This window comes from Buteo buteo, chromosome 29 (genome assembly GCF_964188355.1).
Source record: "Buteo buteo chromosome 29, bButBut1.hap1.1, whole genome shotgun sequence".
Classification (NCBI taxonomy): domain Eukaryota; kingdom Metazoa; phylum Chordata; class Aves; order Accipitriformes; family Accipitridae; genus Buteo; species Buteo buteo.
Window position 1 is genome coordinate 3,518,184 of NC_134199.1, and position 26,991 is coordinate 3,545,174.

General features: G+C 54.7%; 3 protein-coding genes across 9 annotated transcripts in view; 2 read left to right on the forward strand and 1 right to left on the reverse strand.

Moving 5' to 3' along the window:
• On the forward strand, nt 1-7,080 carry LOC142025666 (uncharacterized). The gene is made up of 3 exons (XM_075018273.1): nt 1-325; nt 865-987; nt 5,165-7,080. The coding sequence occupies exons 1-3, from the start codon at nt 139-141 to the stop codon at nt 6,349-6,351; spliced, it is 1,497 nt and encodes a 498-aa protein (XP_074874374.1). The 5' UTR covers nt 1-138; the 3' UTR covers nt 6,352-7,080.
• A 148-nt stretch (nt 7,081-7,228) lies between these two features.
• Nucleotides 7,229-17,704, forward strand: HMOX2 (heme oxygenase 2). 3 transcript variants are annotated; one of them, XM_075059372.1, is made up of 9 exons: nt 7,345-7,402; nt 8,304-8,376; nt 9,438-9,505; nt 10,152-10,222; nt 13,171-13,281; nt 14,790-14,907; nt 15,736-16,227; nt 17,230-17,350; nt 17,434-17,704. In XM_075059372.1, the coding sequence occupies exons 5-9, from the start codon at nt 13,199-13,201 to the stop codon at nt 17,556-17,558; spliced, it is 939 nt and encodes a 312-aa protein (XP_074915473.1). In that variant the 5' UTR covers nt 7,345-7,402; nt 8,304-8,376; nt 9,438-9,505; nt 10,152-10,222; nt 13,171-13,198; the 3' UTR covers nt 17,559-17,704. The 3 variants fall into 3 exon arrangements, with proteins under 3 accessions (XP_074915472.1, XP_074915474.1, XP_074915473.1); XM_075059373.1 differs by lacking the exons at nt 8,304-8,376; nt 9,438-9,505 and having other exon boundaries at nt 7,302-7,402; XM_075059371.1 differs by lacking the exons at nt 8,304-8,376; nt 9,438-9,505; nt 10,152-10,222 and having other exon boundaries at nt 7,229-7,402.
• Nucleotides 17,705-20,228: 2,524 nt separating this feature from the next.
• CDIP1 (cell death inducing p53 target 1) overlaps nt 20,229-26,991 on the reverse strand; it is a 31,269-nt gene continuing 24,506 nt past the window's right edge. For 4 of the 5 annotated variants that reach the window (XM_075018414.1, XM_075018415.1, XM_075018416.1 and 1 more), the window contains 5 exons: nt 23,001-23,102; nt 22,287-22,385; nt 21,674-21,829; nt 21,088-21,352; nt 20,229-20,465 (listed from right to left, as the gene is read on the reverse strand). In XM_075018414.1, the coding sequence (XP_074874515.1) occupies nt 20,354-20,465; nt 21,088-21,352; nt 21,674-21,829; nt 22,287-22,371 (618 nt within the window). In that variant the 5' untranslated portion in view covers nt 22,372-22,385; nt 23,001-23,102 and the 3' untranslated portion in view covers nt 20,229-20,353. The remainder of the gene's footprint in view (nt 20,466-21,087; nt 21,353-21,673; nt 21,830-22,286; nt 22,386-23,000; nt 23,103-26,991) is intronic. The other variant, XM_075018418.1, reaches the window with a different exon arrangement.

Here is a 26,991-nt window from a genome sequence, read left to right on the forward strand (position 1 = left end):
CAGAGGTCTGCTTTGGTGTCCTCTAGATACTTCTTTCTTAGAAAGCGCTGGCTGCTATCCTGTCTTCTTCACCGAGCTTCTGCGACGAAGGGTCCATGTTGCCCCCCGAGGTGGGCATTTGCTGTCTGCCTGACAGGGATGAGGCTGCCCAGAGCTGCAGAGCTGAAGCCTTGCCTCCCACAGGTATCCCGAGAGAAACCCTTCGCCTGCGGGGAGAGCCTGGGGCAGCGATGGCGTCTCATCCAGCACCGGATAACCCTCACGGGAGAGGCCCTACGCGTACGGGGAGAGCTTCGGCGTGAGCGCGGAGCGGATCCGGCAGCAGGTAACCCACCCGCGGGGGAGAAACCCTGAGGCTGCCCGAGCGCGGGGAGGGCCGGCCTCGGCCGAGCCCCGCCTGCCAGAAAGGCCCGGTTTGGCCGGCGGGACGACCGCGGAAGCTCGGCCGCGGGATGGGACCGGCGCCATCCCGACCTTCGGTGCCGCCATTTTCGGTCGCCTTCACAGCCGAAGGCGCCGCCCGCCATTGGCTGCCGCCGCCGTCACGTGACGCCCCCCCCCGCCGCAGCGGCGGGGCCGGGCGCAGGTACGGGGCCTCGGTCCGGGGAGAGCCCCCCCCCCAGCCCGGGGAGAGCTCCCCCCCAGCCCGGGGAGAGCCGCCCCCCAGCCCGGCGGCTGCGTTAATTTCCCCGGGGCGGTGCGGGCGCTCACGGGCAGCGGGGCCGTTGGGGTGCTGGGGAGGCCGGTGGAACCGGGGTCCCAGCTCAGCGGGGAGCTGCTGTTTCCCAAGTGCTGAAGCCCTTCTGCTCGTAGCAGTCAGTCAAAGCCCAGGTCGTCTGACCCTCCCCGTTTCTTTTCCCGAAGCAGGACCCCCAGGAGCGGAGCTGGAGATGATCTCCCACAGGGATCGGAAGGAGGAGCTGTGGTTCTCCCACCTCCACGCCTACGAAGGGAAGGGGAAGACCGTTCTGAGTGGCACCGGTGCAGGTAAGGGGCCGGTGGAATCCTCTGCGAACCTGTCGGTGAGAAAAACGGCTCCAGGATCCCTGAATCCCACCGGAATGCGCAAGAGTGGCGGTACTGGGTCGGACCAGGGTCCTGCCGGTTTTGCCTGCTGTCTCTGACAATGGCCGGTACTGGAGGCGCAGAGAAGAGCAGACAAGGGGTGGTGTGTCCCTGTGTGCTTTCCCAGGCCCAAGCAATCTGTGACTTCAGAAAGTCCTGAACTAGACATGTGATGTCTTGATATCTTGCAGCTCTCTGTGTATTTTTTTGCCTTCCGAAGTTGTGTACATTTTAGCTTGCAGCAAGGAGCTCCACAGCTTATTTAGCTGTTTTGTGAGCCACTGCCTCCTTTGGTTTGCTTTGAAGCTGCCTTCTAGCAGATCACTGGATGTCACTAGTTCTTAATTTAGAACAGACAGTGCAGGATGGATCCCTACCCAACCCACATGCCACTTGTGTTTTTACAGTCCTCAGTGATATCCCCTATCAGCTGTACCTTCTTCCAGCAGAATGGGTAGTTGAGTCATCTCCTATACAGAAGCTGTTCTGTGCCTTTGATCATTCAAATCATGCCTCTGTATCTTCCTCAGCTCTACGGAAATCTTCCGTTTCTCTGAAACAGGGGATCTGTCCTCCCCCTTGCACACAGTCAGGATGTGGGGTTTGAGCAGCAAAGCAGAATTACATTCTTTTTTATTCTCTATTTTTTTTCCTAAAGGTCCCTAACACGTGACTAGCTGTTTTGTCTGCCTAGAAGCTGCAGTTTTCATCTGTCTGCTCTAACTCCAAGGTGCTATTCCTGAATGATACCAAAAACATCCTAGGCCCATCCTGGTATAAGTGCAACATATAGACCCTGTTCCCCTCTGCGGTTCTTTATGTTTACCTGCAGTGAATGTCCCCTGTCATTCCCCTGTCACCTGGTTGGTCAGTATCAAAAGCTCTGCCACAGTTTATCTTTATAGTTAGCCTTTGTGTCTTTAACCCTGAATGACACAGAATCATCAGCAGTGGTTCCACCTCCCCTTCCCCTCCCTTACCACCTTACTGAGGGTCACTCATCCCACGGCAGCTTAGTTTATCAGTTTTGGTGAGGGACAAAAGTCTTTTGGGAGTGCCTTAGGACTTCAGATCTCCCTTTCGCTAATATTGGTGATGTCTCTGAAGAACTCCAAGTGGTTTGTGAAGAAAGACATCTCTTTCCAAAGGCCGTGCCAGCTCTTCCTCAGTCTGCCCTCTTTGGCCATCTGTCCATTAATTCTCTTGCTCCAATTTCTGTTTGTTTGCTTGGAATGTTGGGCCCCAGATCTCCCCTCGACCCGTGGCATCGCATCAGCCACCTTCCAGTCCCCCACCAGTGAGGTACCACAGTCAGGAGTCCGGCAGTGTTGTGAGGTTGTGTGAACAGCCCTGCTGGGTTAGACCAAAGGTCTGTGTAGCTCCAAGCCCTGTCTTGGGGATTCGGGGACTGGCTAGAAGTGGCTGCCAGGGAGAGGGATAAGATAATCATACACTGACACCTCCCCAGCACAGTCTACCATCATCCAGCAGCCTGAGGCTTCCTCATGGTGGTGATGTGTTATTTTTAATAGTTCTCATGGCTTTCTCTTCTGGGAACTCTTGAATTCAGTGCCGGAGACGATTGCTGTGTCCTCCTGCTGCTGTGAGATAGGCCGGAGCATCAGCCAAAACTCCTTCTGCTGCTGGCTTCTCTTGAGAAAGACAGATCTAAGGGTACATTTAAGGTGATATTTAGGTTCTCTCTCAACATGTACGCTTACTCTGCTTACCTGGAGCTTGCCTTGTAGCTATAGCACAGGCAGTCTTGGGCATATCAGAAATCTTACCATCAACCCAGACTGGCATGGGCTGAGGAAGAACCACATTCTTCCTGTCTCTCTTGCTTACGCATTTTTGCCAGTTCAGCCTTATGCTTCCAGTATTAATTCCTTAGCATTGTGAACTTACTCTCCTTCCACTTAAAATACCTCCAGTGAATTCCTGTCATCGTGATTTCGATCAGACCCTTTACAGACAACTTCTCTTGGATGCCAGTGAAGGTACCTAGTAGCTCAGACGTAACAAAAATGGTTGTAGAAGCTGAAAGCTGGAGCCATGGCTGTAATCATTTTAATAAACAGCTTGAAACTCCTGACCTTCCCCCAAAAGTACAGAACACCGTAGAAGACTTGATTCTCCTGTACTTTGAAGGCCTTTTCAAGTTCTGTGTAAAGAACCAAATTTCTGTGTAAGTACCAAAGCTAGCATAGGTGAAGGGTATCTCTTTGGGCACAACAGCAACTGAACAACTTCACTAGCTCCATTGTCTACTCAGTAAGTCTGACATACAGGTCAAGAGCTTCATGCTGGCCTGCCAGAAATGTCCTCTTCTTATCCTGTCTTTGGATATCATCTTTCTCTTTTCCTCCAGGCTGGATGGAGTAGCTGCAGACAAATGGAAGTGCCTTCATGGTGAATAGCAAAGTTCCAGTTTCTGTTCCTCTCAAGGGATGATTTTAATGGAAACTATATGCGGGAAGAAGTGGCATCACTACCACACCAAACTGCCAGAGAAGGTATATCAGGAATTCACTGTGAAATCATACTGTGATGTTTCCTTATACTGACTAGAAAGAGGAAGATTAAACATGTACATGCATCAGTCTAGGTTGAAATTCTAGACTCTCGTTCCTTTATTGCATACTTATGGTTCCATAGCAACTCTCCTCTTCCAAGGCATGCACTTCCTTATCGCAACTCTGCCAGACCACAGGAAGTGCCTGTGGTTTGCACCTCAGTCCCACACAACTGATAAGTTACCAGTTAATTTCACAGGAGTTTTCAGAGAACCAGGAGGTAGCCATTGAATCTTTAAGTAGGCAGCTCTGGAGGTTTGCATGTTTGCAGCTTTAGTCCTCAGCCTGTTCCATATTTTGGGTCTACGTATAGTCAACAGCAAGTTATCCTTCACCCCTGGAAGTCCATACAAAGAGATCATCTAGAAATCTATTTCCCTGATTGAGCTGTCTTTAACCTGGATGTGATGCCTCTCTTCAGAGATGCATGTTGCCGTTTCTACATCCCATGTGCATCCCTCTGACATCCATTTACCCTTCCCCAATAGTATAAGGGTACATGCCACACAGGTCCTGTCTTGCCAATTTAGCGTATAAGCCCTCAGTAAGCCTGCAAAGAGCTACATTTCGCCACTGATGGCAAAAGCCACAGTGGTGTTGGGGGTACATGCTTTTGAACCTGCTAGGATGCTGCTCATCAAACCACATTAGAGCAGTGGGCTGGAAGGAGTCACTGCTCTGTGTCAATACCCTAGAAATCTATGCAAGCCCCTTGCCTTGGAAAGACTTTCAGCTGATCTTGAGTCTGCGCAGCATAGATTCATATCAGTTATGCTTCTGTAAGACTTTATGTGAATAAGAGGTCAGGGATTTGTTCATTGCCTGTGTCCCAGGAGCCATTCATAACTGTTCAGCTAGCATTACTTCCACTGACTTGCACTACCTTAGTCATCTACGTTTATCAGATTTCTGCAGTGCGTAATCTGGAATCGGCCATGAAGGATCTTCAGCTCACCAACCACCTTCCACAACGGATTTGTTCTGCACCAATGGAAGCATAAATTTACCTTTCTTCTGCTCTAAGATTGGCATAAGCCAGGCTCCAGGTGGTCTCCATGTCCCATGCCTTAGGGCCAGTGTCTCCTTTGTGCATCTTCTCCCTCTCTGCTATACTAGCAGCACAAGAGCACAGAGGCTGCATCTGTTGCAACCCAAGTAATGTTCTGCTGAACAAGGCAGTTCTTTATGGCCCTCCTCTGACTCCCAGTTCAACTTTTAATAACATGCTCAGGTATAATACCCTGGAAGAGCAGCCATCTTTCCCATTTGAGCACTAAACTTTTCCCTCTAATATGGCAATAATTGCAGTAGATTCAGGTTCTGGCAAAGCATGCAGGGCTATTTCCAGGGTTTGTTCCTGTGAACGCTGAAAAATCCGCTATGTGGTTTGGAAGGAAATATCAGAACTTTCTGTTCTTAAAGTCAATCTGCTGAATTTTTAGAATTTGGCCTCTTTCAATTTCCCCTGTGCAAAGTTCCCTGTCCTGCCTGTGACTTCTCTCTGGATTCTCATTTTATTGCAGCTGAAGATGGGATTGTGAGCAAGAAGGAGGAGAATGCCCACCAATGCATCCCTGGGCCAGTGGAGCCTGAGGGTTTACTCTCAGGACGCTCCAAGGAGAACAGTTCCCAGAGTCCTGCACAGGACCTAGTCCTCCCACGCAGGTCAGAAAGGGTTCAGAGACCTCTGGAGAAGAGGCAAAGCCGAGTGATGCTGCGTGGAAAAAGTTTCAGGAGGCTGCCAGATATTATCCAGCAGAGAAATCCTTCTGTGGGGAGACTGACGATATGTGGGGACTGTGGGAAAAGCTTCCGGGTGAGCTCCAACCTCGTCCAGCATCGAAGAATCCACACTGGAGAGAAACCTTTCGCCTGTGCCGAGTGCGGGGAGAGTTTCCGGCAGCGGTCACATCTCATCCAGCACCAGAGAATCCACACAGGGGAGAGGCCCTACGAGTGCTCCGAGTGTGGAAAGAGCTTCAGCATGAGCTCGAAGCTGATCCGGCACCAGGTAACTCACACTGGGGAGAAGCCCTACAAGTGTGCCGAGTGTGGGAAGAGCTTCTCTGGGAACTCACAGCTCGTCCAGCACCAGAGAGTGCACACTGGGGAGAAACCCTATGAGTGCAGCAACTGTGGGAAGAGCTTCAGCGTGAGCTCAGCCCTGACGCGACACCAGCGGGTCCACACCGGAGAGAAACCCTATGAGTGCGCGGAGTGCGGGAAGAGCTTCAGCCAGAGCTCCGAGCTCATGAAGCACCAGCGGGTCCACACTGGAGAGAAGCCATACGAGTGCTCCGAGTGCGGGAAGAGCTTCACCGTGAGTTCAGCCCTCATCCAACACCGACGGTTCCACATGGGTGAGCGCCCCTATGGGTGCTCCGAGTGTGGAAAGAGCTTCACTGTGAGCTCCCACCTCATCCAGCACCGCCGCTTCCACACTGGGGAGCGTCCCTTTGAGTGCACAGAGTGCGGGAAGAGCTTCCTGTGGAGATCAGCCTTGCTCCGGCACCACCGGGTCCACACAGGAGAGAGGCCCTACGCCTGCGCTGACTGTGGGGACAGCTTTCGGCAGAGTGCCCATCTCATCCAGCACCGGCGCATCCACACCGGGGAGCGTCCCTATGCCTGTGCCGACTGCGGGAAGGGCTTCACCGTGAGCTCTGCGCTCCTCCGGCACCAGCAGATCCACAGGGTTGGGGAGCCCTAGGAGGGGTGAGAGTGTGAGTGTGGGGAGCAGTTAGGTCTCATACCCTGGGGAGCAAAGCCTGGTGTCTCTCTCCCTTCGCTCTATTGACCGCCCTGCTTGCAGACAGTGAAAGCAATTTCTTTCTGGGAGAACAAGTCCTAAACGAGAGAGATGGAAGAAGGGGAGAGTTGGTGGAAGGAGCTGAATTGAAGGTTTGGGGAAGAGCCTGTGATGCAGCAGGGGATGGAAATGGTGTTTGGAGGGATAGCTTTTGGGAGAGGGAGAGAAAGGAAGTAGTTTGAAAAGGCTGGAAGGTACATGATGGTGTATTTTAGAGGAAGGTAAATACCTTGCCTTTTCTCCGTGCACATGTTTTGGATGATTTAGAGAGTGAACTAAACGGACCATCTTCGAGCCTGCAACGCTCTGACTAGGTAACAGCTCTTGCGTTCCCTCCCTGCCACTGCTTTCTTCAGAGGCTCCGAATCGCCTTCCTCAGTCCGTGGGCTGGGCCTGTGGCAGAGAGAAGCCCAAAGCCTGGTGCCCCTCAGCCCCCCAATCCCCCTGCCGGGCTGTGTCCCTGGGCAGGCCGCAGGCAGGGGCTGGCAGTCCCAGCGAGGCTCATCGCTGCGTGGGTGTGTGGTACTTGGTGCCCACCTGGGCAGAGAGCCCCCGTGGGAGCAGAACTGTGTGTTAGCGAGGCTTGATTATTTCCAAAACCGCCAAATAAAACCATCGTTAAAAACCACCCTTTCCACCGTCCGCCCTTTACCGCCACAGCTCGCGCCACCGGTCTGGGGCCGCTCTGCGCCTGCGCGGCCGCACGCGCCGGGCCGCCCGCGGGGCGGGGCCTCGCGCGACGCTGGAGGTCGCTGACGGAGAGGCGACGGGGGGGGGGGGGCGCGGGCTAGAGCCCCTCTGTAACAACCCGGCCGCCTCCACCAATCGGCGGCGCCGGCGCGTGCGGTCGGTGGCTCCTGATTGGCCGCCCTGTCACTCCTGGGCAATAAAGCCGGGGCGGCAGGGCTGGGCCTTTGTTTCGCGCCGCGGGGTGGAGGGCAGCGGCCGGAGGGTGAGTGCGAGCGGCGCGTCTCCATGGTAACGCGGCGGTGCGGGACGGGGCCTGGGCCTGGGCCTGGGCCTGCTCCGGAGGTAACGGGCCCCCCTCTCCCACCGCCCGGGCCGGTACCGGGCTGAGGCCCTCCAGACTTGCCCCCTGTAGGACTTTTCCCCCCCGCGGGGCTCTGCTCCGCCTGCCCCGAGCCCTCGCCGCTTCTCCTCCGCCGGCGGAGGGAGGGAAGGCGGGCAGGCTCCTGCCGCGGGAGGCAGCGGCCCCGGCCTCCCCGCTCCCGGGGGCAGGTGGGCCCGGTACCCTGTGGTGGGGGGAAACGCTCGGTCGTGAAATCCGTGTCAGGGTCGTGTCCTCCGGGGCGGCCGGGCCTGGGAGCAGCGCCCGGCCCCGGGACTCTGCCCCCGGCCTGCTCTGCCTCTTGCCCTCTCGGCCGCAGGGAGGGCTGTCGCGGCCCTCCCGGCCGCCTGGTCCCGGGCCGCTGGCTGGGCCACCGGCGCGGCGCAGGCCGCGGAAGGACGGGGCTCGGCTCGGCTCACCTCAAGCCGCCCGGGGTGCGCAGCGCCCGACTGCTAGCCCTGTGATCGTGACTAGCCGAGCTCTGGCTGCGTGCCGGGCCGGCGATTGTCAGGCCTCCCTAATCTCTTCCTTCTGTTCCCACGGGCGAGCGTCTGCACAGCAGCTGAGGAAGCATGCCAGGACAGTTGCCTCGGGGTTCCGCAGTGATTCCTATGCGCAGCTTCTGGGGAAGGATGTCCCGGTCCTTCTGGACAGGAGTCCTGTACCTGGTTCTCCAGGTGGCGTGGGGGGTACTTGGCTCTTCTCACCCCATTGGAGCTCAGTGACGAGCTTGGAGGGCAAAAGCCTCTGAGGCTGCTTGCTGTCCCTACTTTTCCATTTTCAGCTGAAACAGACGTCTTGGTCAAGCCTTGTGGTGCCTAGCACTTGTACACAGTGCTGTGTTACATACATCAGCCGTAAGTGCCTGTCACGGGCCCTGCCTGGGGTGTCCCTGGCACAGCTGGCTGTGGGCTGGGACAGGCAGGGCAAGCACTGGCTTTCCCCAGAGCAAAGGCTCTTTGATATTTTCATGCGTGACTGTCACACTGCACTCTTCCTCCCCCCCCCCCCCAGGTCTAACCCTGACTGACTGACTTGCCTGCCCCTCGCGCTGTTCTCCTAACCAGTGTGAGAAAATAGATTTCCTGATGCGCTGCCTGACATGGGCTGCTTGCCAAAGTGCAGAACTGGACGAGACCTGTGAACTTACTAGGAGTTTCCCTTCTCGACCAATTTGTTGAGGTGCTGGACTGCAGCTCTGGGGGACAGAAGTAGCATTTGCATGGGCACTGCTAGAAGTGTTTTAGACTTGAATTATTGCCTAAATTTTGGCTGTGTCCAGGTGAAGTCTTAAACCTACCTGACAGCAGGTAAGGTAGTAACTTATTCTGTGAGGCTCCGTTTCCAGCAGCAGCTGGTGCCAAATACCTCCCCAGAGGGAGGAGGAGATGTGAAGCTCTCCTGATGTGATTGCCAGGTTACCCCTGTGATGATTCTTCAAGCCACTAGGCCTGGGGTTCTGGGGTTTGTCTCTGCTGCAGTGATGCTTGGGTAGGTCCAGCCACACTCTGCCACTTGCTAAAGCAAGGATGTAAGCTCTACGTGTGGGGAAATACCTTGAAGTTGCATGCTAGTTGAACAGCAAACAGGAACTCTGTACTGCCTGGGTGTTTGTAAATTATTGAACTTCTGAGGGTGCCCAAGTAAAGCCAGGACTTCCAGTTCTGCTTTCCTGCAGCAGCAGTGTCTACTTCCTTCAAAAGGCATGGGTTTATTGGGATTAAGTGTCTTCCGACCCTGAGAAGAGCAGCTGTGCATCTTGAGTGTGAAGCTTGGTGTGGAAATGTGTGTAGGGGCAAACTGATTGCTGGCTAGATGAGATAGGCATGTTTTCTTGGAGTGTTTGAACACCATTATTGGGAAATAAATGTTTGGAGTGCTGAGGTGTTCTGTACCAAACCTTCTCTCCACTGTCTAGCCCTGCTATCCAGACTCTTGTAGCTGTTGGATTTCTCCCAAGCAGTCTGCTGTCAGGCCACCAGGAAGGTATGTGTTTACCCTGAACATCAGCCAGGGTCTTCATGAGCAGAGCTCCTCGTAGCAAATGAAATGGTGTTCTAGCCTCTGCAGTGGAGATAGGCAGCTGTCTGAACCTCCCTCTCAGTGTGTACAACACTGCCTCTCTCAGAGGAGCAGAACGCCCTGAGAAACCAGGCCTTTGACCAGTGACCATGCTGTGGGCTTTCAGTTGCCAGTTTTTGAATAAAAGCAATGATGTGTGCTAAGAGATACAATAATTTTGACTTCCCTTCCTCCCAGTTCTCATGCAATATCCTAATAGTGAAAAGGACAGACATTTGATTTGTGCTGATTTGTCTCTTGAATTCATGGCTCATCAGGGAGGTGCCTATACTGGAGAAGGTATTGGGAAAAATCTAAGCTTTCATGTTTTCCCATATGTGTACTGTCCTCACCTTGGGCTAAAGGGACTCGTGTTGCCACTGCCTGGTGTATTGCTATAGAGATGAATGTGTCAGACTGAGCCCCTAGAAAAAAAGCTGTGGGAGATAAAAGTCTGAGAGTGCGCCAAATTCCTTAAATGACTTTTTGCGTTCTAACCCTTTCTTCCAGCAGCAGCCAGTGCTACTGGAACAACAATTCATTGTTCTGATCAGTTGTGCTTCTACAACAGGCTTGGGTAAAGGCTTCTGAGACCCCATCAGATGTCCCCTGTGTAGCATGGAGAGCAGAGTTCCAGTGTTGGTGAGTGCTGCTAAACACGAGTGTGCTGTGAGGCATGGGTCTGGAGGCTCTAACCAGTAAGTTAGCAGATGTGCCTTGTACAATGATGATCTCAGGAGCCATTGCCATGCATGTCTGCCATTGGGAGCCTTGAACCATTGCTGCTGTTAACTACTAGTTTCTGAGGCTTGATCTGGTGTGTTCCTTTGGGCTGGATTTAATGTCAGCCTTCAGGCCTTTTCCAAGGGATGAGTGGTGCTGAGGTGCTCTTTGAAGCTCTGCTCTCACCTGGTGCTTTGTACCGGTGGCTGTTGCAGGCCTGGCAGTGTGCAGAGGCAGCACACCCTATCTCTAGGACTCTAGCTTTCTGGAGGTATAAGATAAATCGGAACCAGTTCATCTAGTTTAATTTTGGGATCTTCATTTCTTGAAGTGCCTGGCCTGAAATAAGCTGAGCAGCAAGGCAGGGTGTCATGAGAACTTGTGCATCTGTATTGGCAGGAGGCTGGCTGGCTGTGCTGTGAGGCAAGCAGGCTGTTTCCCCCTGTGCCCATGACAGGCTCCCAGCTGAGCCTGGGCAGGTAATTTGTCTATTTGCTTTAGTTTCCCTTCCTCATGGCAGGCATTTTCCAATGTTTGAAGCCGAAACTGTGTGGTGAGTGAAGGTAGGTCCTGTTTGCTGACCTGGTGTGTGCGTGCTTGCTGTCTAGTGAGTGATCAAACAGACAATACAGCACCTGAACGTGGTTTCCTCAGATATCTCTGAGCCCTTGTGCTGGTGTGCTTTTCTGCCCTGGCTGCATTATCCTGCCCTAAACTTCTCTATCCTCAGGGTGGGGAGGCTGCGCTGTACCCTGTCCTGTGGGGCAGGGTAATGGGGATGTAGGGCTGCCACCCCTCATGACTTCTGCTACTGCACGGGGCTAGCTAGCATCACAAAGTAATGTGTTTTAGTCAGTCCTCCCCTCGGGAAAGGCTCTGTCCCAGTGAACCCAAAGGCTGTGTGATCACGGGGGGGAAAGCTTTGCCCTGGTGATGTGTCCTCCAAACTGAGTGCTGTGCCTGAGCCAGAGGGCCTTGCTGTTCTGCACCCCGGGGATGGGTGCTCAGACCTGGCTCCTGGACGAGTCCTGTGCCAGAGAGTGGCTGAAAAACAGGGCTTAGAAACTCAGGGGTGAGGAACCGGAGGGCAGTTGATTTACAACTGGTGTGCTTCATGTGAGCTGGGAGTCAGCAACTGATGTGCTGGTGCTGGCCCTGTGCTAATGAGCTTGGCGAGCTCACAGCTGCTTGTCTGCTGTTCTCCCAGCCCCCAGGCATGAGCTGAGCAGCAAGCCTGTGGATGCAGCCCACCAAGGGGATGGAACTAAAGTGGGAAAGCTCTCTTGTAGTGAGTTGTCCTGGTTTCGGTTGGGATAGAGTTAATTTTCTTTCTAGTAGCTGGTATAGTGTTATGTTTTGGATTTAGGATGAGAAGAATGTTGATAACACCAATGTTTTCAGCTGTTGCTAAGTAGTGTTTATACCAAGTCAAGGATTTTTCAGCTCCTCATGCCCAGCCAGCAAGAAGGCTGGCTGGAGGGGAACAAGGGGTTGGGGGGGGGGCACAGCTAGGACAGCTGACCCAAACTGGCTGAAGGGATATTCCATACCATGTGATGTCATGACCAGTATATAAGCTGGGGGGAGTTGGCCTGGAGGGGCATCACTGATTGGGAACTAACTGGACATCAGTCAGAGAGTGGTGAGCGATTGCATTGTGCATCACTTGTTTTGTATATTCCAGTTCTTTTATTATTTTTATTGTTATCTTATTATCATCATCATTATTATTTTCTTCCTTTCTGTCCTATTAAACTGTCTTTATCTCAACCCACAAGTTTTACTTTTTTTCCAATTCTCTCCCCCATCCAACTGGGAGCAGGGAGGAGTGACCAAGCGGCTGCGTAGTGCTTAGTTGCTGGCTGGTGTTAAACCATGACATGAGTGCTTTCTGAAGAGCCAGCAAGCAGCTTAGTTCCTTGCTCATCTGGCAAGGCTGCCTGTAAGGTGGTGGTGCTCTGTGCAAAGCTGATTACAGGTCCATTTTATAAATGAGGTGGCTGGATTTCTGGCTTGACAGGGGTACTCAGCTAAAATAAGCCAGGTGTCTTGCTCCTGCTTCTGGGTAAGTCTTGTGCATCCAGCTACACTCGAGGAGATTTTTTTCCTTTTGCAAAATAGGAGGAAGAACACAGTTACTTCCAGGGTTTGAAGTAAACCCTGCTAGGCAAGAGAGGAGCGTGTGAGTGGTAGCAGGAGCTATCTGCAGCTCACGCTGTTCAGGGAGCAGCCGCTTTGACTCTTCATGCAGTACAGCCCAGGAAAGGCAGAGCAGTGAAATTTGCCCCTGCTTTGGAAGTTCCTCTTCATATACTCAGTCGCAGGGAAGGGTTTTGTTTCCCCTGTGAGCTGCCTGACTTCAGAGCTCAGCTGCCCTAATTTGCTGCTGCTTTCTTCCAGGAGAAGCTCTGTGGAAACGAAGTAGCTTGTTCTTCTCCTGACTGAAGGAGAGGTGCTTCCCTTTCCAGTTACTCTGCTCAGAGTCTAACATTGGATGAGATATTTGGTAGCACCAGTGGAAGGCAGCTTGCTCACAATTTCAATGCAGATTGCTGACATGGAGGTCTCTGATCGTCTTCAGCCAGGAGCCATCCTGAAGTCGGAAACCTAATGCAGGCTGCTTGCTGCATTGTAGGTCTTCCCTGAGGTTAATATTTTGTGAACTGGGTGCTAGTGTTGAGGTTCATCTGAGGTAGCTGAACTGAACAAGCAAGACTGCTTCCTTGAAAGTGCCTGGTGTGCAGTGGAAATGTCCTGTGGCTGCTCCTCACCGCCCTGCGTGGTGGAGCAGCTCAGAGGCTCCTTGCTAGACTGCTCAGCATTTCATACCCATCCCTCTAAAACCCCTCTCTAATTTTGCCTTTCAGATTGCCTAATCTCCAGCACTGACCAGTGATGCCATCAGCTATGGAGGGCTCAGAGGGAGGAGAAGAAGGGGAAATCTTGCACTATGAGGAAACAGAAGATGACAATGTCAGGTGAGTGCTGCCTCACAACACAGCACAGACACAGTCTTGGGCAAGGCAGGACACCTTCCAGGTAAAGGAGTGATCTTTCTCCTCATCTGAAAAGGCGCGAGGGACTCCAAAAGGTGAACAATTAAATATATGTGCAGTAAAATGTGTTTAATCAAACTGTACTGGAAGGGTGGAAGGGATGGGAAGGAGCTGTCTGGCTAAGGCTGACAACAAGCAGTTATTTTTTTAGCCTCTACTATCAAAGTAGCATTCAGAAACACTTTGACCGTTTGGCAGTTGCATTTGTACCGTCCTGGCCAAGATGAGCCAGTTTTCCATGGCTTCTGGGCAGTCTCATATGACAGCAGCTTCTTGTTTTGAAAGATGACTCTAGAGGTGAACTGCGCTCCAGTGAGCTGCCCCTCTTGCTTTTGCAGAATACGCGCTGGTCTAGGCAAGGATCTTTGGTTCTTTTCTTGGAGGTTAGTTTAAAAGCCAAGGCTTGAGACTTGGAAAATGGGAAGGGTGAATAGGGTGCTTCCCAGAATACCTAGATAGGCTGGTTGACTTCTCTTTGACTTAACCTCTTATGAAACTGAGCCTGTCAATGCTTCCTGGCTCTCCCAGCACGTCCAGGCCTTGTCTAGCCTGTCGGCTACGGTGTTCAGCCACTTGGTAGGTCTGGAGTGTTCAAAGTCTGTTTTTTTTACAGCTAACATGAACATGCTATCTGTAGCAAGCCAGTGCACTTTGGCATAATTTTGAGTGAGTGTAGATGTTGATAACACTGTACCAAACTCCAGGTAGGTGCAGTGGCTATAACCTAAAATCACAGTGGTTTGTGGTTTTTTGGGGGTTTTGGGGGGTTTTGGTTTTTTTTTTTTTTAGAAAGACAACTTGTAGAAACCTGCAAAAACAGTGTGATTCAGGATACATAAACTTTTTAAGGGTGTTCTTGCCCTGTTTTGCCATTGGCTCTCATCTCCTCTCCTGCAGTTGATACCCAAGTCAGAAAAGCTAGGGTCCTGCCTGTGAATGCATCTGCTCTTACCTGAGCCGTTGTCCTTCTCCAGAGTAACCACGGAGGACACCACCAAGGCTCCTGTGCCCTTTAGCCTGCCCCGGTAGTTGATCTTCATGTACTCAGGGCCTCCTTTTGTAGTATTGTTGGGGCTCACATGGATGAGAAGCAAAAGTAATGGTGCAGGGATCAGAGGATCCTTGGCAATTGCTTTAGCCTCCTGGGTCTGAGACCCTGGTAAGCCCCAACCCTCCCAGAATGGCAAGTCTGGTTGGCACACGGGCACCCACATCTGTGGAAGGAGCCTCTGGCTGCTGCCATCCTGCTGCTTCCTCCTGGTGGTGCCAGGTCCAGCCTGTGGGGCTGGCCTGAGGGATCCCACCTTGTACCTTCTCCGAACTCGGCCCGAGATGGTAGGGAGTGGGGGGATCCCTCCAAACACAGCAGGGACAAACTCATTACTGCGTGTGGAAGTGGAGTGAAAGGAGCTCTCCCTGTTTGCCTGCAGTCCCACTGACCTTTCAGAGCTGCTGAAGGAGGGGACTAAGGAATCCCACGACCGTGCGGAGAACACTCAGTTTGTCAAAGACTTTCTGAAAGGACGGATCAAGAAGGAGGTCTTCAAGGTGAGTGCTGCCCTGCTCCTATGGCAGAGAAGCTCTCTGACATAGCCAGTGACTAATGCAGACTGAGGCAGAGCCCCACAGCCCTATGTGTAGGGGGTGGGGAGGAGTCCAGTTTCTAAGTGGTATAGTCATAACTAGAGGAGGGCCCTTGTCCAGGACTTCTGCCTGGTGTGTCCTACAGCTGGGACCCAGCGGGGTGAGGAACATGCTGCCCCAGCACAAGTTTGATTAGGTGGGAGTGCTGGGCTTCTGGCCATGCGTCTGCTGTCTGCTCAAGGCAGGTGTGGCTGCAGCACAGATACTGGTGGCCTAAGCTGTTCAGGAGTGAAATCCTGGTGAGATTACAGCACTTACTCCATCCTCTGAAGTCTAGGATGTTTTCCATAGACTTCAGGTTGGATTGCTTTCTCTTCTGTACAGAAGAGATGGTATTCTGGGTCTGAGCAGCACTGTCTGATCCTGAAGGTCTCCGTATATACAGTAGTCTCCTGTAGCATAAGGCTGTTGGTGCTAGTTGTACCTTTTGGATTAAGTTTGTCCCTGTCCCTTGCTGTCAAGGTGATAGGAGGCCAAGAGCACACAGTTGGCAACATTAGACTGATTCTTAGCTCATGCTCTGTAGGCATTGCTGTTATGAATGTAGATAGAAAAGAACCTCTGGTCCTTCAAGTGATACATGCCTGGTATGGGCTTTCCAGGCTGGTTTTGTGTCAAGCCTGGGTGTTTCTTCCTTGTTTGCCCCAACTCCATGCAGGGTGGGAGTAGTCACAAGGTGGGATGTGCCGATCTAGTGAATGGCTTCTCACATTAGCTGTGCTTTGTCCGTAGCTGGCCACGGTGGCACTTTACTTCACATACTCTGCTCTGGAAGAGGAAATAGATCGCAACAAGGACAACCCAGTCTTTGCTCCTCTGTATTTCCCCCTAGAGCTTCACCGGAGAGAAGCGTTGGTCAAAGACCTGAAATACTTCTATGGAGAAGACTGGAAAGAGAAGATCCAGTGTTCAGAGGCAACTCAGCACTATGTCGACAGAATCCATCATGTGGGACAGCACGAGCCAGAGCTGCTAGTGGCTCACGCTTACACACGCTACATGGGAGACCTCTCGGGTGGCCAAGTGCTGAAGAAGGTAGCCCAGAGGGCCCTGAAGCTGCCCAGTACTGAAGAAGGGATCCAATTCTACATGTTTGACAACGTTTCCAATGCGCAGCAGTTCAAGCAGCTCTACAGAGCGAGGATGAATGCTCTAGACTTGGACAGGAACACCAGGGAAAGGATTGTGGAAGAGGCCAACCGAGCCTTCAGACTCAACATGCAGGTACTAACTCCCTTGAGCCCCTGTATGTGTAGGTGCTGCTGCTTTCAGGTCTGGACCAACTCTTAGGCCCGGGTTAATTCAGTCAAACTGCTCATCCAGGCAACGTGGTTTGGGTCTGAGACCACCTGAGCCCCTCCATCTGGTGCAGGTGGGATTCTGGTTTGAATGGCTCTTCCGCTAACTTCAGGAGACATGGCCGGTGTTGGGCAGGAATTCCTCCCGTGCTCCAACACCACAGCTGAGCCTTAGATTAGGGCAAAATTGAGATGACTTCACTACAAGATTCCTGTGGGCTGTGTGGCTCTGAAGCAGTTGGGGGAGCAGAGCTATCGCTCCAAGACAATCTCAAACCTGAGCATATTGCAGTGCACTGGTTACAATTCATCCCGTCTCATGTCTGACATTGCCTAATGGCCAAATATGTCTGTAGCCTCTTGTTCCGTCCCACAGTATTTGCCTTTCATAAAATCTGACTGAGCTGCCACTTGCCCTAGGGGGATGAACGTAGCCTTAGCTACTGGATAGAAGCTTTAATCTGTGCCTGTAGCAGGTCACTGTGGTTTAAGCTGGCCAGAAACGTGGTGGGATGTGATTGTCTCCTTTGTCAGGATCCTTGGGGAAACACCTGGCAGCAGAGTGGAGGGGCTGCCTGGCCACTGCACTGATCCGTAGGGAGGGTCTGCAGCAGGGAGTGGAGAGCGTGTTACCTTATACTCCCACCCACAGCAGGCTGGGAGGTGAACAGCAGGGTGATCCTGCGTCTGTCTCACTCCTGGGTCTGACTTGTTGCTCTTGGAATGGGCTGTGCCTCCTTGGAGCTGTGGCACTTGCCAGATGTCGCCACAGGTCTGCCTGCAAGGTGTTCTGAAATGAGTAGCACATGCTGGCTTTGGGGGGAGGGAGGCAGAAGTGGCTTTTGCCTGTTCTCCAGATCATTCCACAGGTCCAGATGAAAGCTGCCTGGCTCTGCCCACTTCATCTACTCACTGTGACCACTTGCAGGTATTTGATGAACTGGACAAGATTGGCAGGTCGCTGACAGAAGAAGCTCAGGACGGAGGCCTTCCAGTCCACGACGGAAAAGGAGACCTACGCAAATGCCCTTACTACACAGACAAACTAGGTAGGTTGGGGGCAACAACAGAGCTGCCACGCGCATATGGCACAAGACTTGCAGCACTAACGGTGCTTTCTGTGTTCCGGCAGGCAAGGCAGGACCCAGCTGCCCCTATCATGCTGCCATGGCCCTGGCAAAGCAGCCCCTAGTGCAGCTGATCCTGGCAGCCTGCGTGGCTGTGGCAGCAGGAGCTGCAGCCTGGTACATCATGTGATGGGAAGAGCGGCGCGTGGCTCTAAATGGTGGCAAGTGGAGAGGCATGCGCCCTGTTCTTCTTCAAACTGTTCCCTTGCTGTTGGTGGTGAGTTGGCTGCAGGGTGGAAGTAAGAAAATAAACAGGAATCCTGCGGGACTGTCAAAGACTTTCCACACCAATAATGCAAGCATTGTAATATAATGTCTTTAGCTGACTAGTGTACAGGACTGATCTGGTGTGAGGATTCCACTTCAGCACTGCCCTGCCCAGGCTGGGGCGGGCAGCTTTTAAGGCTAGAGATGTCTTGTCTTGTACTGGCAAAAGCTTCATGTGCTTGGCTTTTCATCTCCTTCCCAGGAGCAGTCACTGGAGGGAGTTTCCTGCCCTGGGCTGGAACCTTGAGAATGTGTCATCGGTCTTTTCAGTGGAGAGCACTTGCTTTCCTACCCTGAGAAACTGATGTTTCAGTCGTGCTGCAGTAGCTGTGCTGTGGAGCTGTTGGCTCAGAGGAGTGTTGCAGTGTCCTGGGGACCAAGTCTAACTGGTGTTGGAGGAAGCTCCCTGGGGGTGGGGACAGGACTATGGGGGGGGGGTTATGAAGGTGACAAATGTGTATTGTGCAACACTGGGGTTGGGGGTGGTTGGGTTTTTTTCTGAAGCCTTTATGGGAATAAAAAGTTGCAATGCTGTTAGCTGGGGAAAGCCAAAAGCACATCACTGGGAGAATGAGTGAACTGTGTGTGGGGGATGCGGAAGGCTGGGGAGGGGGCTAATAGGGAGAAGCGGAGAGGGTACAGGCTCCCACGCTACTGTACTTGTCTCTGACTCATGCACTCGCTAGGACACTCCTGCCCTTACACCCCCCTCTGTCCCTGCTGCCTCCCCTTACGTTTGCCCCAGCTCCTTGTGGGGAGGGGATCCGCTGCCCCTGCTCAAAGGGCACAGCCAGATGCTGTGACAGCCCGGGGCTTTCCTTTGGTGAGCGGGCTCTGGCTCTGCTGGGGGCAGTGGTTCCCTAGAGGCAGGTGAAAGGCTCTGGGTCCCACAGCTGCCCCTTGCTCCCTGCTTCCTGGCACTGTGCTGGGCCTCAGAAAGGCCCTGGGCTTGGTAACAGAGACATCCCTCTGCCTTCCTCCAGCCCAGTCTTGGTGGCTTTTCTCCTCTTCAGCTGAGTGCTTGGGCACAAGGAGAGGGGCTGTCTGAGTGCTAGAGCAGGAAAAGCTCCTCTTAACCCCAGGGTGCCTCTGCTGCTATGGGCTGGGGTAGGGAAGCTGTTGATCTTCTTCCAGTGCTTGGCAGTGCTGTGCCCTGCCCTCCCATGCCATCCCTCCTCATCCTTGGCTCCCCTGCGGGTAGATCTGCTGTGGGTTTGGAGCGGGGGAGGAGAAAAGATGTACACAGAGTTCAGGGTCTGTTATTTATTTACATAAAAACACTGATTAGTGCCACAGTTCCACCTCTGAGCAAACAGCAGCTGCCTGTGCAGGCCAGGCTGTTCGCAGACCTGTGTACTGAGAGACCCCCTGCTTCGCTCTGGGGGCTGCAGGGGCTGGGGCCAGTGGGAGTAGGAGGAGCAGCCACAGAGGGGCTGAAAATGGCTCCCAGGTCCTCTTGCCCTTGTCTGTCTGCTGGCAGCTCCTGTCGCTGCCTGCTTGCCCCATTCCTTCTGCCCCATATCAAGTGAGCTAAAAATAAACCCCTACACCCACATGCAACAAAGAAGGCGACAGGGTGCAGCTGCGGTGGTGGTAGGAGAGGTGCTGCAGGGTGCGTGCCCACAGACCCTGCCGGGCTCAGGACGTGGCTCTGCAGTGGGTGGGCATGGGTCTGCTCCAGAGCTGTGGCCTGGTAACAAACTCTTCTAATCTAATCTACAGTGCCAGGGCAGATAGCGACATGCTGGATGCATTTTTCGCTAACGGTTTGCCAGGTGGGCAAGGAACTGCCAGGGGTTTTTCTTCCCCAAAAGAGCCACAGCAGGGCCTGGGGGGAGGCGCATGCAGCTGGAGCAGCCGAGGCCACCAGGTGCTGGCAGCTGCTCTGGCAGGACGGAGGTGCTGATCAAGGGTGCAGTGCTGCTGCCGGTCCCCCTCCCCTCCCGCCACACCTCGAAGGCAGCTCTGCCTGCCTCTCCTCGGGAAGGGGCTTTGCCTATGGGCTGCACACTGACATGGCTGGAAAGGGCCATGAACCACGCTGAAGCCTGGCACGTGTGGCACTACCCTCTCTGTCTCCTTGCCACCGGGTCCCTTCCTAAAAGTGCCACAACATCTGTGCTGCCTCCCCTGTGTGCACTGTGGGCTGCTCAGGTTCCCCCCCTTCCCCTCCTGGGCAGCAGGTTCCCCCGTGCCTGCAGCAGCTCCCGGTCGCAGCAGCACATCCCTGCAGCCAGGTGCCCCCCTGTGCCGCAGGGGACTGAGGAGTGGGTATCTCCAGCACCTGCTGCCCTTCCCCAGGTTGCTCCAGGCATGAGGGGCCTCGCTAGCATCCTGGAGTGTAAGGGGGTGCAGAGCAATACCCCCCCTTCCCCTCCACTCCTGTGTGCTGCAGGGCGGTCCCCCCAACCCCGCCACAGCATCTGGGCCCTGGGCCAACCTCCCCTGCGCACCCGTGCCAGCATCGCCAGTCCAACCATTCACAGCGAGGACTGGAGCTTGGGGAAGGTGGTCGCAGCTCTGAGCGGGAGGGAGCCGGGGATACACACATACACACCACCGGAGGGTTAAGCAAAGGAGTGTTGCACACGCGTAGACTAGGACGGCAACGGGAGAGGGGCCGGTATCATTCCAGCGGCTCAGGCTCCCGGGGTGCTGTTAGCACATGCGCTTGTACGTGTAGATATAGGCCTTGCAGTTGGGACACGTGTGTGTCACATCCTTGAAGTCATCAAACAGGCAGGGGATCAGGCAGCAGCAGAGATCACACCTGGAGCACAGGAAGACGGAGTGTGGTGAGCTTGGGCACCCCCGAGGCAGCCTGTGGGCATGGGGGGGGGGGCATGTGTGGGGTTCACTCTGGGGTATGGGCAAGAAAGGTGAGTACTTGCCCCTAGGAGCCAACCCTGACCCCCTGCTGCTGCTGCGAAGAGCAGCACAAAGCCCTCGCCCCTTGGGATGTGCTGCTGCCACTGCTCGAAGGGCAAGAGCTGCGTTAGTGAGCAGTCACACACCTCGCAGAGGGAAGGGCGAGCCTGGTGAGACACACACAGGCACTGAGGCCTGACCTACCTCCACCACTGGGGCAGGGGTCTGGGACAAGCGCCCCATCGCCTCCCACACCCACTGTTGCTGTCAGCCCTTGTGAGGAGAGACCGTGGCTCTCTGCAGCGCCGTAGGCTCTGGCCAGGGGATGGACAGCTCCTGCTCCGATGCCAGGTTCTACACCAGGCCTTCGGAGGTGCCGCCTTCCCCTCCCCTGGCAGAAGCCTGGGTCTCCAGGCACTGTCAGCCCAGGAACCCAGGTGCTGCCCCAATAACACCTCACTGCCGAGGCCCCCGCCATGCCCAACAGCTTGGCCAAGGCCACCAGCTCTGCTTGCAGCACCTACCCCACGAAGCAGCAGAGGAAGCCAAGAAGGAAGCTCATGAGCCCGATCTCATAGGTGATCTTGGTGGTGATGGCTTGCTGGCAGTGGGGACACACCGTCTGCACGGGGGCACCCTGGAAGATCTCTCCCTGCAGCACCGTCACCGTGGTGGCAGCCCCTGACGGCACAAGCACCGTCGCCGTGTGGCCACCGGGAGAGGGGTAGTGTCCCGGGGCAGGGTAGTAGCCCATGGTGGGCTGAGGGCCTGGAGGGGGGTAATAACCTGCTGGGAATGAGAAACATGCACAGGTGAACGTCTTCTATGTGGCAGGAGAGGCCAGATCCTCACTGCGGGTGGGGGGGGGGCCCGCCTTGCTGCCACACCACCACCTTGGGTATGGACTTGGGGCCAACCCTTCTGCAGGCACTGTGCCCCCTTACCCCCCCAAGCAGCCTTGCTGCAAGCCCCAAACGGCAGCCCCAACACCCCCCCCCATTGTGTCCCCCCACCCCACTCCCCCAGGCAGCAGGAGAGCATGTGGTTCCGGGGGGGGGAATCCTTGCCCATCACCACCCCCTGCTTCACCCAGCCCCTGGCAGTACTCACCAGGTGGCACGTAGGGACCAGAGCTGTCCATAGGCATGTGGGGGGGCACGAACCCTGGCTGCGAGGGTGGCTTATATGGGGGGGGAGGAAATTCAGGAGGGGGGATGGGAACCCCCTGGGGCTGTCCCACCACGGGGGCGACGGGGGCGACGCCATCTGAAAGGAAACACGGAATCAGCAGCCAAGGCAGGAGGCAGCGGAGCTGGTGGGGAGACGGTGGCTTGGCTGAGTGGTCTGGGGGTTGGCCCCAGCAGGGAAGGGCGACACAACCGGGGCGGGGGTGGGGGCACACCCCCAAGACTCATCCTCCGGGCCACAAGAAGCCCAAATTCAGCCCACGTTACCCACAGCGGCAAGCAGAGCCAGGCTTTGAGTGGGGAATGCTTTCTGCTCTTGTCACTGCCCCAGGACCTCCCGACTCCCTGGAGGGTGATACGGTGACGGATGGAGCCCAGCGTCACACCACCCTCCCCAGCGCGCTGCACACCGCGGGGCAGAGCTGTGAGGAGAGGCCATGGCCAGGGCGCTCCCAGGGAAACCACACTTGCTTGGCTCCTGCCTGCTCAGCAATGTCACCCCAACACCCCGAGCAGCTGGGACCACCCCCCAGTACCTGTTGCAGGGGGCGGACCGTGCTTCTCTTCTATCAGTGGTGCCGAGGGGCCTCCCGGGTAGGGTGGCGGAGGGTCGTTGGACATGGCTCAGAGTGGCCCTGCAAGGACAGAAGCCTTTAGAAAAGATAGTAGCCTTTGGCTTCACACAGGCACTTGCCCGGAGCTGCACGGTGCTTGGGGAAGGAGGTGGCAGGTAACGGAGGGGTCCGGGGCTGCTGCCACCACTGCACTGGCCTCAGCTCCCCCCACCATGGGCAGAAACAAGGCCGCAGCCCCAAAGCTGGACAGGCTTCAACCCAGGCAGTGAATCCAAGGTGTAACATCTTCCTGCTGGCTCCGCAGGGCTTCCCCTGTAACACCCACGCGGGGTGAACAGCAGCTCATCGGTGCCACTCTCGGCTGCGTGGCCTGCATGCCGGGGCAGTACTGGGCTAGAAGCTGCTCTGCCAAGCGCCTCGGCTGCAGCGTTACGGTACCAAAGATGGGGAAGAGCTTCCCCCCTTGCCCACAGCCACCCAACTCCACCCAGCAGAGTAACAGGCAATGCTGCGCCCTGAGGAGGTGGCAGGACCCCCTGAGCCTGAAGCACAAACTCTGAAGTGGAGGGTGCAAACCCACAGAGAGCATCTCTAAATATTCTCATCAAGTGAGTGAGTTAAGGTAAGACCATCTTTAACAGCTGGAGACACTATTTTACATGGAGTAAAATTTACCTGTCCTCTTCCTTGCAGCAAGGAGCTCAGAGGCCTTGACAGAGCTGAGAAAAACAATTCTTCTGAGCAGCGTAGTTTCGAAGCCAGCTTACCCCACTGAATCTGCGTGAAAGGAGACAGCAAGCGAGTTACAGATATGGAGAGGAGACACTGCTACAGCGCTGCCTTGCCAAACTCCCTCCTCTCCCTGGTGCAGACATGGGGAGAGCGGCTCTGGGTAGGAATCTCCACACATGTGCCCCCTCGATGGCAGGCACGAGGCTATGTGTCTTCGACACATGGAAAAGCCCCACCAACACACTCTGAACTCCAAGGAAGTGCAACAACATCAAGAACCCTGATTTCCCTGTTTACTCTGGCTCAGCTATATCTGGCAGGACGTGACTAAATTGGGAAACACAAATGAAAGGCTGTTCACTCAGCGCTTGGGAAGGCTGCCATCAGGCATGGGACACGGTGACACTGCTGTCAGTGCCCAGGGAGCAGCGCTAGGAGCTCCCCTTGCAGTCAGAGCAGCTACCCGAAACCCCCATCCTTCGTCCCCGATGGGCCAGGAGCAGATGTGACCCTGCTTGGCCTGCTGCCCTTGCTTTCCTGCTCTCCTGAAGGCAGGTCAGCATGCTGCGAGGACGGTGCTGTCTCAGCCAGTCCCACAGGTCCCGCTCCAGCAGCTCCCGACTGAGGAGGAAAAACACACCCAGGCTACCGGCAGCCTGCAAAAATACCATGGCCACAACCAGGGCAGCTCTGTACCCCAAGAGATGGCCAAAGCAGGCACTGCTGCCACAATGCTCCACTCCAAGGCGTGACCGGCAAGGCTGCCCTGAGGCCCTGGCGAGGCACAAACCGCCCGCTCGGCCCCAGAGAGCTCGGGGCTGAGGGGTGCCGGAGTGGGGCTGAGACGGGCAGCACCCCACTGGGGTCACTGCTTAGGGAGGAAGAGGCGGCAAGGGTCCCTCCGGCCCCAGCACCAATGCCACGTGCTGGGCAAGCCGCCCAGGACACGCCAACCTCCACGGCGCGGCACAAGCCTCCACGGGCAACCGGCCAGGCAGCGAGCGCTGCCCCAGCGCTGCCTGCATTGCAGGTGTGCCCAGAGAGGTGCCTGTGGGGCACAGCCACCTCCATCTGCAGCTGCTGGGTCAAGCGAAGCCGAGGCCTCCGCAAGCACAGGAAGGAAGACCCGTCCCTCCCTGGCCTGCTTGGCTTCACTTTAATCCACTCCTGTTTTTCTAGCTCACGCTCCCTGCCTCCAAGCAGCCTCCTGCAAGGTGGCAGGAAATCTAATCAGGTCACAATTCTGCGGAGGAGCACCATTACCCATTGCTGATTGTGGAGGAGCACCATTACCTGTTGCTGATCGCAGAGGAGCGTGCAGACCCCCCCAGGAGCTGAGTAAAGCCCCGACAGGCATAGGGTCTCCCCAGGATGTCCGTATTTACTGACTAATATTTCTCCCCAGAGGTCTGAAGTGGTGTGTTGCAGACACACAGCTTCAAAGTGTAATACCAGGGCAGCTGGGGGTCATCTTCCTCCTGCTTTTCTCTCCGATTTCTTCCTTACGAGCCAGGGGAAGGAGAGCCGGCCCAGGCAGTGGGTACAGCAGAGCTGCCATGGCACAGAGCGCTTCCAGGTGGAGGAAAGCACCCGAAGTGCAGCACACTGCAGAGCCCTCCTTCTCCTTCAGTGACCTACAAAGCTACAAATTGGGCCGCGCTCTTTTTAGCTTCACTGGGGATGTAAAGAAAAGGAGGACTTCTTATTCTTCTGGAAGTAGCCAACCAACCCACCCTGAGCACCCAGGAGCCTCAGACCTTCCTGTCCCCATGCCTGCAGGGCTCCTGGATGAGCCCAGCCCAACCGGAGCATCCCCACATCCTTACGTGGGGACACCAGCCTGCTGGGGAGCTTTCCTTGCCCTCGCAGGCCAGTTGAGCCCACGACTTTTCTAGTGTAACAGATCTCCTCCCATTACCGCTCAGATGCTGCCTTCCCATAATGCAACATCTTTCAACACTCCCCAGCCTTACTCTCCCCGTCATCAAAGCAGCTGGCGAGAAAACTCAGGAGACAAGGAGACCAAGAGGCAATCCCACCCACGTGCTCCACCAGCCGCTCTAGAAACACCCATCAGATGAAGCAACAGCCCCAGACTGAGCCAGCAATTAATCCTGCCACCTTCACCAGCAGGAAAAGGCAGCCACGAGGGTGATGGCCAGTGGATCTCAAAGCCATGTGTGTACCGGAATGAAGGAAGCTGCAGGGGCTGCAGAGCTGTTCTGCTCTTACTTGGCAGACTCAGTCACTCTTAATGCAATATTCTGCTTATTAAGAGAGATCTGTAAAGAGCGAGATGTTGGCTGCATGCCCTTCCCAGGAGGAAAAGAAAGCCTGTTGCTTTTAAGCCTCTTAGAAGCTGTTTCTCCTGTACTTTCTTTTATCTTAATGTGAGAAGCACCAAACCCGCCCCAGCCCATTTCCGCCGGAGAGCTCCATGGGGAGGTGGAGGGCATGTGGCTTCCCCTTCATGCTGGGTCAGCGCTGGATGGGAGCTACCCCAGAACATCACTCACCACCCTGGCATGGACGACCCTGCCGTATTCCCTCTCAAAAGCAATGCAGCCAAAGCACAGCAACCCAGATCCTCCCCCTCGTATGCTCATGGCAGCACATGCTCTCAGGAGCTACCTCGCAGCGTCCCTGCAAAGAGGCAGAGTTTCCTTGAGCAGCACCCACCCACCACAGGAGAGAGCGGAGCCTGGAGCGTGCCCTGCCAGGAGAGCCCTTCTGGGCCGAAGCAGGTTGATGGTATCTGCGCACAGGGAGGTGAGCTGGGAAGACCCAGCCACTAAACAAAACCACAGCAGTATTTTGCATCAAAACATGATCCCCAGAAACACATAGCAAGGACTCTTGATGCTGGTCATTTCTGGTTTTACCCACTAGCTTTCAGTAAAGCTGACTTACCTTGTTCCCTCTGTCTTGCAAAAGAGAAACAAGACTTCTCCTGCCCACGGCACCGCCACAGAGAGACAGACTTGGAGTGCGGTGTGAGCTCACAGCAGAGCCTGGTGCGCCCTTCTCGGGGAGGATGCCCCTGGCAGGCTGCACTTTGCCCCAGAATCTCCAGCCATCCATGCCAGCATGACAAGCCATTCTGCCAGCACACTACAAAGCTGTCCCACGTTAACCATGCTGGTTTATTAAAGCTGAACCACCAGTGCATTTCTGTGTCATGAGAACAGCTTACACAAAACTAGCTGTTCTCACATGGGAAGAAACGTTCCCAAAGACTGCAGAAATTGCATCCACGCTAGAGCTTACTGGAATAACCAGCTGAACACCTGGGGGAAAAATAAAAGCTTTACAAATAATTTCGGCCAAGTTTACCGGGCTTAAGTTCAAGATGGAGTCACCAATGTCTAGTGCAGGTCCTTTGGGAGCAAGGACCCATCGCAAGATCCTAAGACTCAAAAGGAATTGGTTACCAGTAAAAGGATGAACAGAGGAGACACTACTTCCAGCTAAAAATGCAGATTAGTTGTTCTCAACTGGAAGAACAGCTTTTACTGGCTCCTCTACTTTAAACTAGCTACAGAAGATGAACCCACCATGTCCTCATTGCAAACACTGTTCCTGTTAAACACGGGAGATAAGCAAAGGGTCCCCATGGGCTGGCAGTGTGACAAACGAAGTAGAACAAGGATCAAAGGACAGAGGGGACCCGCTAGATCAGCCCATCCCTCTTTCCCTCTCTGGGAACAATACCCCAAAACATCCCTTCACATGCCAGTGGTGTGTTGGCCATCCTGCTCCTGCTATTCCCTTGGGAAGCCTGTTCCAGGCCCCACTGCTCCGACAGCCTTACAGTTTCTACTTTATTTGTAGCCAGTCTTGAGCCTGAACAGCTTTCCTCCACTCCCTGCTTGCTGCAAACAGCCAGCATACCCTGACTCAGACTTCATTTTGCTAGGCTGAACACACCAAGCTC